The sequence below is a fragment of the Electrophorus electricus genome, chromosome 4 (genome assembly GCF_013358815.1).
Source record: "Electrophorus electricus isolate fEleEle1 chromosome 4, fEleEle1.pri, whole genome shotgun sequence".
Taxonomy (NCBI): Eukaryota; Metazoa; Chordata; class Actinopteri; order Gymnotiformes; family Gymnotidae; genus Electrophorus; species Electrophorus electricus.
The window spans coordinates 14,549,153-14,567,165 of NC_049538.1; the positions used below are offsets into that span (position 1 = coordinate 14,549,153).

Consider the following 18,013-nt stretch of genomic DNA (forward strand, 5'->3'; position numbering starts at 1 on the left):
TTGGCCAGCTGAGGCATCAGTGCTACGCTCCAGCACTGACATACACACTCGCCACTCTCTCTCTCTGTCCCTCTCCAGGACTGCGCTCTGGATATCAAGGTGAAAGACTTGTTTGGCCTGTAACTCCAGCTGGCAGGGTTGATGCAGCCTGTTTTGGTATTTGGTGTATTTATTTCCCCTTTCTTTCGTCTCTGAATCAGCCTGGGAGAGCACGCATAGAATGTGGCTGGCTTGGGCTGACAGGTCATTTAGTAAACAGGTTGAGGAAGGTTTGACAGATGATATGGATAAATAATTCATACGAGTAAGTACTTTGATATTCACCATCATTTGTAGTGCCACATCACACATAAGTGCTGGAATCTCCTGCTGACATAGTTACGTTTTCTTATCACTAGATTGTCAAGCGTCTCTGACTGCATGGCCACGGACAGCCAGAAGCCAGGGCAGATTAAGCTGTGCTCCTAAACAGTTCGTATCAGTACATTTCCAGAAACTGGATTGCGATTCCCACTTCCATCACAACCTTCACCAAGAACCAGAAACTCAGAAAAACCCACACAGCCGGTGTAGAAAAAGAAGCAGTTTATTTTCTGCAAAACACTACTGACATCAGAACACTCACCTGGAGAGAGACACGCACACTCGCCCACCCACCCACACATCCACACATCTTACACTTTACACATACTGTAAACGCAGCCATTGACGATAATATTCACAATAATACAGCTACTCTTTTTTTTACATTGTACAAGCCACCCACTGCCTAAGAAATGACTATTTTTATTTAATTTTCCCTTCTAATGTCGTGAGATTCATGTCCCTGTATGAGAAGTGAGCATACCCGATAAATTCCAAATATCCACAAGAATGGACAGTAAAAGAGGTCCAAGACCCAATATGGTCGCCAGGACATCCAATAAACAAGGCGTTATAAACATGTCAACAAGGGAGGAGTGGAGTCATGATAAATAATGAGACAAAAGTTTTTTAAAGGAAGAGATAATCGCAGTATTTCGTTTTTCTTCTAAAAGATATTTCAGAAGCTGCATTTTACAGTCCAGCTTGGGCCAGATCAGTCAAAGACACAAGTGACACCACCTCCCTGATGCTGTGGGAGGGGTGCATGATCAAAACAGATTTCTTTTTCACCTTTTGTGTAAGAAATGGTAGAAATCTCAGGCCACATAGTAGTAATCTGGGTAATTTTTGGGGGGTTTTTAAAGTCACCTTCCATGTCAAAATTAAGTCAAATAATATTTAGAACCCACATCAATCAACCCCACATCAACCCCATTTTATTTTCAAAAAATACATTCTTGTTTTTAAAATGAAAAAATTAATTCCACATGAATTTCTCAAAAGGAATCTCATCTATAAATAAGACATATGTGTAAAAAAAACAAAAAAAACAAACAAAAAAAAAAAAAACCTGAAAAAACACCTGAAAACATAGGTTTAATATTTTTATCATCAAGAGTTCAAATGAAGAAGGGGGAATGAAATGAAAGTTAAAATGCTGTGGGTTGATGAGGCTGTAACAGAAGCCCCGGGAGCAGCAGGTGGGACCCCAAACCAGCCTACACTGCTAGACTCTTCATTAGCAACTATCCAGTGTTTCTTATTATAATTAAATAAGGTTATTTTCATCCTTTTCACTTCATTAAACTGCAATAAAATAAAATAGAAATCATAACTCTCTTTGTCCTGTTAAAGTTGTTCTCCAGTTCAACCGATTGGTAGCAACACATCCTCCCGCCTTCAGAATAAAGTCTATCCTAGTGTGTGTGTGTGTGTGTGTGTGTGTGTGTGTGTGTGTGTATAGGGACCCAGCCTCAGGGTTTGGTAATGTGCACCTCGCTGTTGCCAGCTCCGTTGGTCGTCGTGGTGATGATGTACTGCGTGGTAGCCTGCTGATTGGTGGATGGCTGCTCCAATGGGTCAGAGTTTACCTGGGCAGTAGTGGGTGGGGCACTGACCTGTTTACCATCCAGCTCAGCCTGCCCTTCAGATATCACATAGTGAGTCTGTACCACAAACAAACAAACAATATAAACAACAGTCACAAAAAAGTGGTTCTCTACAATCCAAACAACCTAATGAATATCATCATTAAAAATGAGGTGTTTTCATGTTGTGACAGCAGAGGGCAGAAAGGGAGGGCTGAAGGTGTGGCTGGTTGGAGTGTCTTTGTCTCAGTGGTAGAGAATGAGGAAGTACAGATCAGGCTGGCACTCGTCCAAGCTCCTCCCTCACCGTTTTGACCTGGCCACTGTTGACGGCAGCAGCGACGGGCGTTCCTGTCTCCGCCAGGACATACTGAGCATGGGGCAGGGTCATCATCTGGATTTCAGAGGCTGAGAGAGAGAGAGACATGAAATTTGCAGGATTTCAAGTTGGATGGGCAGAATACCCGTTGTAACAGGGATACTTTATATACTCACGGTAACCCCGGTAGTTCCAGTTGCCAGGCAAGTATGCATGCTGCACTGTCCCTTGTGCTTGATTGGTGGATGACTGTAGGGTTTGGCTCTGGGCCAGAGTAACAGGGGTCAGCTGGGCAGGGCTTAATTCCTGTGACGTTTGTTGAGAGGAGGGGCTTAGAGGCTGCCCCGTTACCTATGTGAAGCAGGGGGGTTAAACTGGCTTAATAGCAATATGTCTGGACACATTAAATCACTACTAAAATCAATTATTTGTCATTTTTGAACATGACCGAAACGCTAAATCTTTTCAACCCGCAACAGCCAAAACCCAGTTCTTAAGTTCCCCCACAATATAACTTAAATCACACACAGACTCATATGTGTGAGTCTGGAAAAAAACACTACTGTTTATGCAGGTGTGTGTGGGTGTGGGTGTCTAAAAATAAGACCTGTGTTGGTGTATGCAGACCTGAGCAGTGGGCGTGGCCTCAGACACCTGGATGTGCTGCACCTGGATGGAGTGCTGGGTGAAGCTGTGTGCATCCTGGAGCTGGGTCATGTCCACTGTCGAGTGCTGGGACTGAGGGGACGACGCCTGGAGGTGGGGAGACCGAGAGACAAGGAAAGAAAAATGAAAGAAAAATAAACACAGAAAACAGGAACAGAAAGAACTTAAAAAACAAAACAGGCAAGCATGTTCACTTCTGTCCAGGTTTGTAAATTGGCGGCATGTCCACCCAGAGTGTTCGGGTGTGTAAGGTGTTCTAGGTGGCGTGTCCACCCAGAGTATTCGGGTGTGTAAGGTGTTCTAGGTGGCGTGTCCACCCAGAGTGTTCGGGTGTGTAAGGTGTTCTAGGTGGCGTGTCCACCCAGAGTGTTCAGGTGTGTAAGGTGTTCTAGGTGGCGTGTCCACCCAGAGTATTCGGGTGTGCAAGGTGTTCTAGGTGGCGTGTCCACCCAGAGTGTTCGGGTGTGTAATGTGTTCTAGGTGGCGTGTCCACCCAGAGTGTTCGGGTGTGTAAGGTGTTCTAGGTGGCGTGTCCACCCAGAGTGTTCGGGTGTGTAAGGTGTTCTAGGTGGCGTGTCCACCCAGAGTGTTCAGGTGTGTAAGGTGTTCTAGGTGGCGTGTCCACCCAGAGTGTTCGGGTGTGTAAGGTGTTCTAGGTGGCGTGTCCACCCAGAGTATTCGGGTGTGTAAGGTGTTCTAGGTGGCGTGTCCACCCAGAGTGTTCGGGTGTGTAAGGTGTTCTAGGTGGCGTGTCCACCCAGAGTGTTCGGGTGTGTAAGGTGTTCTAGGTGGCGTGTCCACCCAGAGTGTTCGGGTGTGTAAGGTGTTCTAGGTGGCGTGTCCACCCAGAGTGTTCGGGTGTGTAAGGTGTTCTAGGTGGCGTGTCCACCCAGAGTGTTCAGGTGTGTAAGGTGTTCTAGGTGGCGTGTCCACCCAGAACGTGCGAGTCACGAGTGTGCAAGTGGCTGGACTCCTACCGGTGCCACCTGCACCACCTGCAGCTGGATGTGCTGTGTCTGGGCCAGGCCTCCACCCGCCTGGGTCACGGGGATGTACTGTATCCTCTGGAAGTCTCCCTGCACCGACCTGTAGTCGGAGGTCAGGGTCTGAGACAGCTCCGTCATTGCCTGGGTCAGCAGGTCTGTCGTCTGTGGAGTAAGAGGGGACGGGCGGGGTTATGACGGTGCACAGCCCCTTCACAAGTTGGATATCTGTCCTAGAACTCCCACGAGAACCAGAACGCAGAGCGTGTGCGTGTACACGCGCACGGGCGCGGTCGCTCTCTTCCTCACCACCACAGTCTCTGCCGTAGTGCCATCGGTCGTGATGACAGCCGGCGCATTGCTGATGACGGTCGTCGCCAGGGGCGGCTGGATGCTGCTGGCCAGCTGGGCAAATTCCGGATGCTTCTTACGAATGTGCTGCACCATCTTGGTCTGTGGACACAATACAGGGAAAGTTCACCACATCAGGCCTCTCTCACTGGAGCGCGTCTGCTCTTCAGTACTGTATAGCAGTAGGAGGAGCCAGGCCAGAGGCCCCTCCTCTCTCAAGGTGGAGGATTAGTTAACTATTCATGACTCAGCACCAAGCCTTGACACTTGAGTCAGTGTGTTAAAGGAGGAACCACTTAACAGGAGAGTGGCAAATTTCTACAGGGCTGCAGGGACTGACTTAAGTCCAGCAAGTCTCACACACACACCCACCCACACCCACCCACACCCCTACCTTGCTGCTATACTGCTTGGCACAGTGGGGACAGCAGACAGGGGCCGTTGCAATGGTGCCTGTGAGCTGGGTGTGGGTGCTTAGCATGGGGTCAGGCTCTCCAGGACCAGCTGGACGGAGCTTGCGGATGCTGGGTGGTAACTCCGCCCCTGGGTGGTTCTTCAGGATGTGAGCTTTCCTCTTGCTCGCACTCTTATACACCTGCACAACGTATCGATCACGCTAAATTACATCGTAACCACCACAAACAACACATCACTGCACATATACATAATATATCAAATAACATATCAGATATTAAATTTAAGAACCCTTTATTGATCATATCTAAGGAGACGTCTTATGCTGAGACATCATGTATAAGAACTAAAATAACATTAGAAGTGTGTGTTAGATTAGAAGTGTGTGTTCCAGTCAAACTATGAAGATGTGTATCAACAGGTCAATAAAGACACACACACACACACACACACACACACACTTACCTTATCACAGTACTGACAGAAGTAATCTCTGTTGGGCTTAATTATAGGCAGGGTGAGCTCTGGAACCTCCTCTATACGCATCTCAGGGTGCCGCTTAGATAGGTGATTTACCTGCAAAACACAGACACGCAAACACAAACACACACACATGTGCGTGTGAGTCCCAGATAAAGAGATGAAGTCAGTGCTACTTGGGCAAGGTGTGTTGTGAGGGTGTGCGTGGGCGTGGACAGACGGATCGCCGCCTCACCAGCATGCCCCGTCTCCTGAATCCCATCATGCACAGGCGGCACTTGAACATGAAGCTCTCCAGGTCGGTGGTGGGCTCCTTCAGCTTCAGGGCCTTGGCGCGGTGGGTGCGCTCCGCCTTCTTTGCCTCGCGCTCCGGGTTGTGCATTCGCTGCATGTGCTCACGCAGTTTGTCTTTCCGCTGCAATACGCCGAGAGCAGGACACACAGATGGACGTGGTACAAGTCAGGGCCAAACCTAACGGGGCCCAGCGCCCGGCCGAGGAGCCACGCCCACTACACACGCAGCTGCGGCCAGTTCTGACCCGGCATCACCGTTAACGTAACGCGCTCCAAAACTGGGTTACGTGCCATTGCATTGCTAGGAAGGTGAGAATGTGTGTTTGTGTTCACGATGGCTCATTGCACCAGGCATTTCTTCTCACTAGCCTCCAACAGCCACAGCCTTCTTCGGAGCCAACGCGTACGTTTCTGGGCATTTTGGCTCACTCCAATTCAGTCTTTAAGACACTTTAGAAACTTACTAAACAGTTATAACACCACTGAACACAGCACGTTACTGAGTCAGAACGTTCGTATGCAGTTTACGATGTAGCTACACCTGCAGTCTAACAGAATGAAGGGAGGTGCTCAGGGCTGTGGTCACGCACAGCAGGGTCTCTCACCTTGAACTGCTTGCCACAGGTGGAGCAGAGGAAGTCCTTGCGGTCTGAGTGGCGGAGCATGTGGAGGCGCAGTTTGTCCGGTCGGCAGAACGCTTTGTCGCACTCTGTACACTGGAAAATCTTCTCAGAGTGGAAGCTCCGTACATGCTTCTTAACCTGCACATCACAACAGCAACAACAAAAGTAAACAAATAGAAGCAGAAGAAGAAGAAGAACAACAACAACAACAACAACGGTTACCCAGTGAGCCCTAACTTAGGGGGTAATTCAATCCAGGGTTAAGTCTTAGGCTATGTCTAGAACGTTTAAGCCTAAAAGTGTTTCTGAACCCAGTCCTCAAGACTCACCACCTGGTGCATGCAGCGCCGTATTCAGTGTTCTAGAACAGGAACCGTGGCCCGTCTGGTGTGGCCGAGAACTGGGTAGAGAAACACTGGCTGTATGGGACCTGAATGAAAACCTAGCAGCTATGGAAGGAAACCTGTATAAAGTCGGTGAAGGTCTTCTTGCAGGAGGGGCAGGAGAAGCAGCCGTTGACGAGATGGATGCCCACGTGCTCCTTTAGCAGGTCGAGTCTGTCGTAGGACTCTGTGCAGAAGAGGCAGGAGTAGGTGCGCTGGTCAGTATGCAGCTGCAGGTGGTCCTCCAGGGCGGCGCTGCTGAGAAAGCCCTTGTTGCACTGGTGGCAGACGTGGCGGCAGGTGTCGCGGCCGTGGTAACGCAGGTGCTGCTCCAGCTTGTCCTTCTCACGGAACGCCTTCCCACACTGGGAGCATCGGAACGGCCGGAAGGACTTGCGAATGAACAGGTGCTGCAGAGCGGCATTCTGGGAGAGAGAGGTGAGGCCAAGAGAGGAGTTTATATGTGAGAGAACAAACATACGCACACACGCACGCGAGAGGTGAAGGGTGAGATGGAAGTTAGACAGACGCTCCAAGTTGCAGTCAGATAAGAACTAAGATGTAAACACTACAATGATACTGACACAATGCACTGGAGTTTGCATTTGCACGCTCAGTAATGAATCATACATAGTCATGCCTGGTCGTCTAATGACATTCCTGCACAAAGACTCCATTTACAGAAGCAGATGCAGAACACAGAGACCAGAGTTTACAGATGTAACACAGATGTAATGACAACGCAGGAGTCGCACTGTAAGCCTGTGGCTGTCATAAAACTCCTCTGTGGACTACATTACACCTACCTGTAAGTCCACCTTAACATGTAGCACACAGTGAAAGAGAGAGAAAGAAAAAGAGAGAGAGAGAGAGAGAGAGAGACAGACAGACACACACACACACACACACACACACACATTGTCAATCAACTCCACCACTAAATGTGCTACATTTGAGAGATGAGTGGGGAGCCAGTTTAAGGAGGAAAGTGTCGTTCTCACCCGAATCCTCCGGGCACGCCTCATGTCCTGGACGGTCAGGTGGGGGTCAGCAACATCCGCTGCCGACGTGTCCTCCTTATCCGGCAGCGGTGTTACGCTCATGGCCGCGGGCGTGGCGTTCGTCCCGTCCTCGTCCAGGAGGTTCCGGACCTGGGCCTGCTGGGTCTCCGGGACCCCCTCGGACACGGTAGCCCCGGCCTCGGCCGCCAGCTCACCCACCTTCAGCCCGTTCAGAGCGCCGCCCGAAGGCTCCTCTGAGAATGCTAGCAGGTCCTGTGGCAGGAATCACAGAGGAACACTGTCACACAAGGCGGAACTGTAATACAAACTCGGGACCTCACAGCAGCTGTTTCTTGTTCAGATCTTACCGGAGTTTTATCAGCACTCTCGGCAGGGGCTTCCAGACGGATAAATTTGGGTCGTCGCCCCGGTCGCCTTCCAGCACCAAACCGCTTCCTGCCTCGCCCCCGGCCACGCCCCCTCGGCCTACAGGGAAAGGGATGGCAAATCCTGAGTTGCGATCGAGGATGTTGATTACAGAACAATTGGACATCCTTTAGTGCTGTATGAGTGCACGTGTGGGGCGGCCGCGTGTGCGTGTACTGCAAGCATGCGTGTGTGTATGTGTGTTATGTGTGGATACACTGCAGGTAGGAACCTTTGCACGAGGTCAAGCTTGTCATCGTGCATGTTGAGGTGTTGCTGGAGCTGCTCTGAACTCATGAAACGACGACTGCATTCATAACATGGCCAGTTTTTCTCCTGCTCCCGCAGGGCTGACACAGACACACACAACAAAAGAGAACTTAACAGGCAAATCACATAAGAGCTAAGAACAATGATTTACTAATTGTAGTACTGCACTACAAGTGTAATTTTTGTAGCTTTTGTAAATGTACCTGTAAATGTAAAGGGAGAGACAAGAGCAGCAAAAAATAAATAAATCACAAATAAATGAAGATACCTTTCCTCTCCTCCTCAGTGATGTCATGAATCTTCTTGTTGACAAATTCAGCATATGATGCAGCATACCAGACCTGCAGGAGAACACGCACAAACACAGGATTGTGGGTATTATGTGCTCTTTTAAATCACCCTCACAAGCCCAGTGTTTGCAATGCTGGAAAGTCCTGCACACATAGATTGTAGCTAGATCCAGATAAGAACTGATAAGTGACTCTGCACATGTGCATGTATACCAGTTAAATGTGTGCTGGTGTCAAACTGCTGGTAGCATGCCCACTGCAATAGTACTGCATTATAATTCTGAACCATTTACAACTGCAGTAGCACATATGTAGAAATGTGAGTAAAATACCTGAATAAAGTTAGAGGACATTAGAGAAGGGTTATGAGTAAGAATTTCAAGTCCTGATGCATTACCAAAATTCAGATCATTTTGGCACAGCGTGATAGAGGCTAACCTACATTAGTAGCAGCCAGTGCGCACCTTGAGCTCCTGTTTGGGTTGAATGTTCTTGATGGTGGTGTAGAAGATGTCCGAGCCATACTGATACGCCACCAGGTTCTGCTCCAGGTGGTTCTCGGCAGGACGGACAAACATCATCCAGTTGCAGCGATCCTCGTCCGCCAGGTCCACCCAGAGGTCTTCCACCGTCTCGTCGGCTTGCTCGGGCGCTACCATACACAGCTGCAGAACGCAAGCAACGCCAGTCGGGTTAGACATCGACATTTAAGCAAGCCACAATTCCAAACCCAGCCCCAAGACTCTTTCATAGTAACCCTGCTCAAAAATAATAAAAAATAATAATAACAATAATAAGTTTTTTTTTTTAATTGCACATATACTTCACAATGCAAGAGTGACATGCACTTAAACATTCACTTCCATGCAAAATTCGTGTTTACCGTAAGTTACAACCACAGAGTCATATCCACTATATGGACAAAAGTATTGAGACATACACCTCTTAATCATTGAGTCTGGGTGTTTCATTCATTCCCATGCAGACATTCAAAATGGGTCATTTTAATGAGCTCACTGTATTCGAGTGTGGTACTGTAATGGGAAGCCACGGATGCAACATGTCAGTTCATCAATGTTCTTCCCTGCTAGATATTCCGCAAGCTACTGTGAGTGGTATTACTGAAAAGTGTTACAGAGTGGAGTCACTGAGCGCTTGAGGTGCATAGTGTGGAAATGTCACCAAGGCTCTGCTCACTCAATAACTGCAGAGCTCCAAACCTCCTCTGGCATCAACATCAGCGCAAAAACTGCACAGGGAGCTTCATGGTGTGGGTTTCCATGTTCAAGGAGCAGCATGCAAACCTTCCATCACCGAGCACAATGCCAAGTGTCGGATGGAGTGGTTTAAAGTACACCGCCACCAGACTCTGGAGCAGTGGAACCAAGACCTGTGGCGTGACGAATCACGCTTCTCTATCTGGCGGTCTGAGTCAGAAGTCTGGGTTTGGTGAATGCCAGGAGAACGCTACCTGCCTGACTGCATTGTGCCAGCTGTAATGTTTGGTAGAGGGATTGTTTTTCGAGGATTGGCATCAGCCCCTTAGTTCCAGAGAAGGGAAATCTTAACGCTTCAGCATACCAAGACATTTTGGACAGTTTTATACTTCCAACTTTGTAGGAACAGTGTAGGGAAGGCTCTTCTCTGGTCCAGTATGACTGTGCCCCAGCGCAGAAAGCAAGGTCCTTAAAGGCATGGTTGGGGGAGTCTGGTGCGGAAGACCTTGAACCCTGACCTCAAGGCCATCGAACACCTTCGGAATGAATTAGAACGGAGTTTGCGAGTCAAGCTCTCTCATCTAACATCAGTATCTGACCTCACAAATGCCCTTCTGGATGAAAATTCCCACAGACATTCACTCCAAAATGTTGGAGAAAGCCTTCCCAGAAGGTTGTAAACGTATGGCTACAAAAGGGGGACCAACTCCATATGAATACCTATGGATTTAGAATAAAATGAATCTTGTAGGTATAATGTGCAGGTGTCCCAATACTTTTGACCGTATAGCGCACATTGACGAGCACAGGCCGGGAAAAAAATGGCATCTTTCCCTAATCATCTCACTGCATTGTGCAACAGCAGGACTCAAAGTGTGCTGGGTGAGGACGTTCGTACTTTAAGCTGGAAATGCATGTCCTGCAGCTCACTCTGCGGAACCAGCGGACCCTCGACGGGTCCAAACTGAGTGCGCTTGGGAATGCGCCTCTTGGAGAAAACTCCTCCCAGGAAGTGGTCAATGTAGAGGATAAGGGGCAGACTGGCTCGAGCTCTGGACATCACAGGCCTGTTCACGATTGGGTGGAGGGGGCCGTGTTTCACACACACACCGGGGTTGGCACTGTTACACTCCTCACACCCTGGGAAAAGTAGAACACAGAGTTACAGAACTCAATATCCAGGATAAAGTACAACCTTTAAATCTGTCAGCACAGTTACTAAGAATAAAATCTTAAAAGGACAACTACATAGCTCAGAGGGTGTTAAAGAGGCAAATCATACAATCATGATTACAGAATGAAACTAGCTTTTAGGTTTGTTCAGTGATGCAACACAGTGGTTAGGAACTACACTGAAAAAGTTGACAAGAGCTTTTAGTTTTCTGACAATGCTTCAGAAATGCAATGCATAGAAACTGAGATGGGCCAACCTGCTCACCCACAGTGATATTCCCAGTGTTTCCCAAATTTCCCTGATTTTGTTTGTCTTCATATGTAGCGAAATTTCTGGCCTTTGCCATACATAGTGACATTCATAATTTTCCCTTATATAGTGATATTTCTGATTTTCCCACATGTAGTGATATTCCCAATTTTCTCCATATGTAGTTATATTCCTGATTGTAGTTCTACTCTTATTTTTCCCCATATTCCTGATCTTTTCCACTCACACAGATGCTGAGGGGTGAAGGGCTGAGCTGGCCTGGGTTCCCAATCGTCCAAATCAGAGTCATCTCTGTCATCCTCCTCTTCATCATCCTCTTCATCCTCAGAGTCCACAGTGGAGTCTGTGGCCCCTAAGGGACTGGTCGAAGGGTCGGTAATGGCAGGGAGATCAGCACTGGCCAACTCACCCTACGGGTTAAAAAGAAAGTTGACACAGAACGAATAAAACTAAACAAAAGACTAAACCTCTCATCTGAATGCTCATTTGTACTTGTGACTGATGCTGGTATTGCTGATAAAAAGAATCCCTGCACAATGTCATGTACACACTGTTGGGTTTTCTACATACTATGCATTATTACATGCCATTTAGCATGTGTTTAGTACAGGATGTTTAGTGCATGATTGGTGTGTACTGTGTATGATGCGTGTAGTACATCTTGTTTAGTATGTGTACAGTTAAAAGTTTTTTTTAATTGTAGTTGTTCAGGGTGTACTGTGTAGTACGTATTGTGCATTTTGTTTAGTGTATAATGTTTGGTATTGTTTAGAATGTGGTTAGTACACATGTGCTGCATAGTGTTTGCCATATGTGCTAATGCTGGTAGTACGTGTTTACTGTACTCTGTGTGTAGCATACTGTATAGTATGTTTAATAAGTGTTTCATTCGTATTTGATATGGGTTGTTTAGTGTGTACTCCTGCCTTCTCTCACCTGTGGCACAGGCTCCAGTATGGCCTGAGGAGCATCTGCTACATTACTCAGCACATGCAAATTGGCCGCATTCATGTTCTGACCACTGGGCAGCAGCACGGTGACCTGAAGCAAAGAGACAGCGAACGAACAGTGACAGGGATTTCACAAGCCACGGGATAAACGGCACCTGCTGAGTCAGCATGTACCTGCTGCGTGGTTCCATCCTGCTGGATGTAGGCTACCTGGGGCTGGTCTGTAAACACCGCCTGAAAGGACAGACGAAACTCAGCTCAGAAGGTACAAACAAAGGTACCTCAACACGCTCAAACAGAAACACAGTCGCAGGTCTCAATCACGGTCACATGCTATACTGGCACAACGAGGCCGTGTGAGGGGAGAAAAAAAAACATGGAGAATATTTAAATGCTGAAATCAGATTCAAATGTGAAATAGTCTGTGTCTACGGGGTACTACGTCACCTGTGTTCCGTCAGCAGGGTGGATGTACACCAGCGTGTGCTCGGCTGACTCTACTGAGGTGTAGGGGCTTCCGTCTGCAGTGTAGATCACCTGCTGCCCTCGGTCTGCCTGATCTCCACTGTACACAATCTGGGCCACGGTGCCACCCTCAAAATGCACCTGCAGGAGATATTGGAGACTCAGCAAAACCTGCCACTTAATTAAGCACTGAAAAACTTCTTTAAAATATGGAATGTGATGCAAATGAGAAACATAAGGGTAGGTGACGTTATTAGCAGTAAGAGCAGCAGTTTTTTTTTATTTTACACCATGCAATAAAATCTCAAGACACTTTGCAGACTAAGAGTAAATCTGTGCCCATAGGATCACGGTACAAAGGAAGGGTTTTCCAGCTTTTGTGGGGTGTGAGTGTGCGTAGTGATGTACCTGAGCTGGATTGGTTCCTTCACTGCTGGGGGCCTGAGTCCACACAGAAGAGCTTTCCTGTTTCGCCTCCATGGCAAAATTAGCAGGACACCCCAAATCACCTCCCACACCTAGTCACTCCTCACCAACCATCCGAGAGTATGAAGGTAGTGCACTAGAAAACGATTAGAGTCCAGCAATAAAGAGACGATTCAAAGCATAGAACGTGTGGTATTATCATTTTTATTGTGTTGATTGAACCGAGCCAAATAACTGTAATCGTTTAAAAGACAGCAATTGGCTAAACTAAAAAGTTCTTATTAGCTAGTAAAATATCATTCGTATATACGATCAGCTAGTAACTTTAGACATTACATGAAGGAAAATTAGCCATCTAGAGAAGTTGAAGCTAGTTTAAGGCCTGAATCAATCAGATTAAAGAAAAGAGTGAGATCATCAGATTTGGTTAACTAGCAAGCTACATATTTTTGACGTTACCCAAAACGCAGGTAACCGCCACTGGCGTTAGTCATTAGTTATTCTGACACATGTAGATCATGTTTTTGAATGTATAGCCCGTAAGTATGAGCACATAGCTTTGTTGCTAGCTTGCTAAATCCCATTCATTTCCAGACAGAACACGTTAGCAAACCAGCAAATGGGAAAGAATCTACGGGGCATAGACACTTTAAAACAAGCACAACTTAACGTATACGGCTTATTCGGGTCATGTTGCTTGTGCCACTACTGCCTGGAGGCTGGTTTCACCATAATAAACCAACGTGTTAGCTATCGCCAGGAACGGGCAGTCTAATAACTCTCCGGGGGTAGAAGAGAAACGCGGGTGAAACTGACCCGGCGTCGGCAGAGGAAAAAGGGACGCAAATGCATATAAGCACGGCCTTGTTAAAACTGTGAAACAATACAACAAAATGTTAAATGCTGTAAAACGATTTACTGGTTACACTAATGTTTCTACTCATTCCCCCCTGCTTTGACCCCTTAGGTTCGGAGTTCCAACCGGACCATACCACAAAAATCACAGCGGCAAAAACACGGGCATTATTGAAGAAAACCTCGGAGAGGTAGCCATGAACATCACTGGGACAGGGAATCTTCCAGGATTCTTTCGCCAAGGAGCTTTACTAAAGATTTTGCCAAACCAAACAGATCTTTAAAGGATTTAAAATATTGGAAATAGACCCTTCGGTCCCTACTTATAGTTGAGCCCAGCCCTGTGTCTGCTGTTCAACAAGGAAGGAAGGTCTCCATTTTGGGTGGGACTAAACAACAACAAGCTCGTTGAAGAGACGCGAAAAAAGATGTATATTGTAGTTTAAAGATAATAGACAACCGGTCACCAAATCTATAACACTACTTACAGAAATGTAATCTTGAAATTCTGCTTAACGATTAGGGATCGATTTCGCAAGAGTTTGGATTATTTTAATAAAAACGGTGATGTTGGTCTTACCTCAGAATGGTAGCTGCAGAGATGGCCGCATGCATATATTAACATATTCTGCCTAGCAACAGACGGCAACCGGAACAATTATTTTATAATTGTTATTTTTGGCTGCTATTTAAGAGATAATTACTTATTTTTTATTAACTTGGGTATTGCTGTATATTATACCGCTTCTATTCTATGCACTTTGTATTTGGAACATTATAGTATTGTGAGCGGTGTTACTTTAGGGTCCAAGCGAAATGTTTTCAGGGCCAATTGGAACGTTCCGCCATTTCTTTTGGCCAATGGGGGAAAAAGACGTTTATCCAGTAGAGGCCCCAGGGCTCGCTGCGTGTCCTGTCCTTATCCCTGTTTATCAGTACCAATACTATTGCAGCTGTCTTTTATTAAATTATTTGCTTGATAGATGGCTCAGCAGTTTCCCTCTATGCCTTTATCCATGCTCCTATTTCCATTTTAGAAATCTTGGGCATATATTGCGCACGTTCCAAAATGTGATTTTTTTTGTCTGGTGCAGTTTATCATTAGGTACATATATCGTGTCACCATATTTTTAAGCTTTACAGTTCTTTGCAAGAAAATTGCTAGAATTTTAGGGATTTTCAAAATGGCATGTTGTAGGTTTCCAAAACATCTGTGTGGAGTTTTTTTTGTTGTTTAAAGTTTTTGCCATGTATGTATCAAGCATACGAAATTTAATTTTGAATAATCGGCAGCTCTTTGATGCATATATAATCACCAAACCGGCCATGGATAACTCCATGGCAGTCTCACTGTCAACCGAGCAAACCGTCCTGCTCTTAGCCTGCTACTGGGTCCTGTGACACAAGAATAAGTGATTATTCTGGGTCATTTCCCAGTGCGGAATATTTCACTGGTACAAAGGCTTACCTCAAAAACGCTTTCATTTGCAATAGACACATATTGCACATCTGTGCTGATTAAATCTTACTGTTAAACGTCAAATGGGTCCAATTATTATTTCACGTTTCATTATCATCTTGGAATTAGCACACACACACACACGCATAAAAGCAGGAGTATATTACACATATATTGTGAATGTATTCTACCTATTGAACTCAAAGCAATAAAGTTGACCTCGTTTATATCTTAAGTATGAAAAATGTTTTTCAAAAATCATTTAGGCAAGATTCTTTACACAGACAAAAGCCCCAGACAGGGTTGGCAACCCAAATTTTAAGAAGAGCCAACCAAGTGGTTTGTCGTATTTCAACCAAAATCAAACCACGTTAGGAGCCACATATGTCTATTTTATTGGTGTAACGTTTCAACATCTTGGCTGGAAATATGTCCCAGCATATGCTAATGGACTAGGTTACGCAGAAAAGGAAGAAGAAAAAAATAATTTTGAATTATGAGTTATAACACCTTGCAGTTCTTAACGTAGGAGGAGAAAAGGCTCATGTAGTCTAACCAGCAGCTCAAACATGAACAAATGTATTTTGTTCCATCTGCATAGATGAACGGGTAACAGACATGAGCTAATCATTTTCAGTCAGCCTCCATACACACACTTCTGAGGTCCAACGCAACGGTTCTAAAAAGATAAAGAATAAAATATTACTTGCACTGACATTAGTTGCATATGTGTGGAACTGTTTTAAATAATATTATACTAATATTAAAGAAACATGTCGGAGAACTGTATATCTGAATTACCTACAAATTTTGAGCACGCAGCCTAAATTACCTGTTCAGTTTGGTTTTTGTATTTTGGACACCTTGATTTTCAAGCAGGACCGTGAGCTTTCAGCGTTAGGGCGGCTGCCACATCTCCGGCAGGATATTTTTCGGCAAAGCAGAGTGGTAAAATGTCTCTCAGCGTTTGACTTTTTGTTGTTTGAGTTTCTCGTTGAAGATTAAACATATTGGGAATCCGGTTGGCGCGCATATGCAAACGAGCCTGGCCATTCGTCTCTAAATCGTCGATGTTTGCCTTGAGTCTTTCTTTTATTTGCCATTTTGTCAGTTAGCTAGCTAGGTGAGATTGTTTATGTGTGGTTGTGACCAGTAGCCTGCGCGCCAAGGTTGGTGAATGAGCAGTTTATTAATTGCAGCGTTTAGGACCATTTATTATTAAAACTGATGAGGTAGAGGCTGATACACTGCACGTAGCGGAACTGTTCGCGCCGAAAAAACAAAGTATGCAGAATGTGTCAGGATGTGTGTAAAAACAGCCCAGAGTTAACATACCATCAAAACTCTGAGGAGGCGAGACTATTGTGCTATTTTGTTGAAGTGGCTAGAGAACACTGCAACCCAAAAACTCATGCTCGTCGTACAGTGTCATGCAGACATCAGCAGCTAACCATTTTAACAATGTTCAAAAGCATGGTAGCATTATGCACAAAACAGTTCTCACACAGTTTAAGGATAAGCACTCCATTTGATGGCATACTGGTACTTTAGGAATACAGTTTTTCGTTAATTTAAGCTCATAAGCTTGTACACGAGTTTCACATTGCCTGCAGTACCGTAACCGCCACTAGAAAGGATCTCGTCAAAAAATGTAACAATGAGTATATTGATAATAGAAGGGTGGGCAACTTTGTCTTACTGAAGCATTATAGAGATTGTTTAGAAATATAAGAGCACAGTGGTGCACTGCATTTTCTAGTCTAGGTGTATTTTCTGAATAAGACATTATCTTTATTTTTTCAGTTTAGAAGAATGGTTTTATTGGCAAAATTCATATATAGGTGAAATAAAAATAATTTTTATTGTAGGTTTTTTCAATGATGTAGAAGGCACAGAGATGACATTAGGATGTCACAACTCATGAAAGAAGGACAGCGTTGTCATCACTTCCTTCCAAAAGTCTAGAGATAAACTGGTATATCAGTCAAGGCTCTCAGTTATCTCATTTATTGTATTAGTTTAATTTTGCATACATATGCCGGTGTTAATGAGACCCCTTATGATGTGGAGTAATGGATGTTCAATAATCATTTATCTTGTACTGACTTAAATTGTGTGTTTATATTCTAACTTGTCCTAAATAGGTCTATGTCAAAAATATATATTTAAAGATTTGTGTCTGTTAGAGTTAATAATTAGCTCTCCCACTATTTAGTTGGTATCAAGGTGTATATTTAGTGAAACCCGGTTTACCCTGTTTCTTATGCTGGAGTGTGATAATGGCCTCACTGTCTCTGTTTAACAATTAGAGCTTATTTGCAAGCTAACTGCAGTGAACATTTGGTGTATCTAATATCTGTGTGTCTAATATGCAAAATCAGTGTAGAATGGCATCAGTGGGTATCCTTCCACTGATTTTACTGTGGGAATAGGTGCTATAACAGAGAGAGGTATGGTCAACCAATGGTTTCTTTTTTTTAAAGAGTGGAATAAAGTTGAAAATAAATATCTGAAAGTTTTGAGAAAATATTTATTCCAAGTTATGCAATGTTTTAGTAAGAAAGAAAGGGAGACTGGGGGTTGCGTTATGTGTTGTCCTGGCCTGGTGGAATACTGGATTTGTTCCATACAGTGATTCATACTGTAGCAAACTATGAGGCACCGCACTCCAACTGAAACAAATTATATATATTGTTCATAAATGAAACCATGTATAAAGAAAATAGCCTAAAGAGACAGGCTCTG

At 45.2% G+C, this 18,013-nt stretch overlaps 1 protein-coding gene and 1 long non-coding RNA gene across 7 annotated transcripts; one reads left to right on the forward strand and one right to left on the reverse strand.

Moving 5' to 3' along the window:
- The first annotated feature begins 1 nt into the window (after position 1).
- On the forward strand, positions 2-1,406 carry LOC118241205. The gene is made up of 2 exons (XR_004775905.1): positions 2-304; positions 399-1,406. It is a non-coding gene; the product is annotated as an uncharacterized LOC118241205 (long non-coding RNA).
- On the reverse strand, positions 569-15,473 carry prdm10 (PR domain containing 10). 6 transcript variants are annotated; one of them, XM_035525367.1, is made up of 24 exons: positions 14,390-15,473; positions 12,937-13,090; positions 12,511-12,669; positions 12,238-12,297; positions 12,050-12,154; positions 11,340-11,523; positions 10,568-10,809; positions 8,917-9,117; positions 8,431-8,503; positions 8,125-8,242; positions 7,835-7,952; positions 7,467-7,739; positions 7,272-7,283; positions 6,546-6,890; positions 6,065-6,220; positions 5,401-5,580; positions 5,151-5,261; positions 4,666-4,866; positions 4,230-4,373; positions 3,915-4,085; positions 2,899-3,024; positions 2,448-2,622; positions 2,260-2,360; positions 569-2,030 (listed from the first exon to the last, which is right to left on the reverse strand). In XM_035525367.1, the coding sequence occupies exons 2-24, from the start codon at positions 13,006-13,008 to the stop codon at positions 1,839-1,841; spliced, it is 3,519 nt and encodes a 1,172-aa protein (XP_035381260.1). In that variant the 5' UTR covers positions 13,009-13,090; positions 14,390-15,473; the 3' UTR covers positions 569-1,838. The 6 variants fall into 6 exon arrangements, with proteins under 6 accessions (XP_035381260.1, XP_035381259.1, XP_035381258.1 ...); XM_035525366.1 differs by having other exon boundaries at positions 14,298-15,473; XM_035525365.1 differs by having other exon boundaries at positions 13,992-15,473.
- Between the last annotated feature and the right edge of the window lie 2,540 nt (positions 15,474-18,013).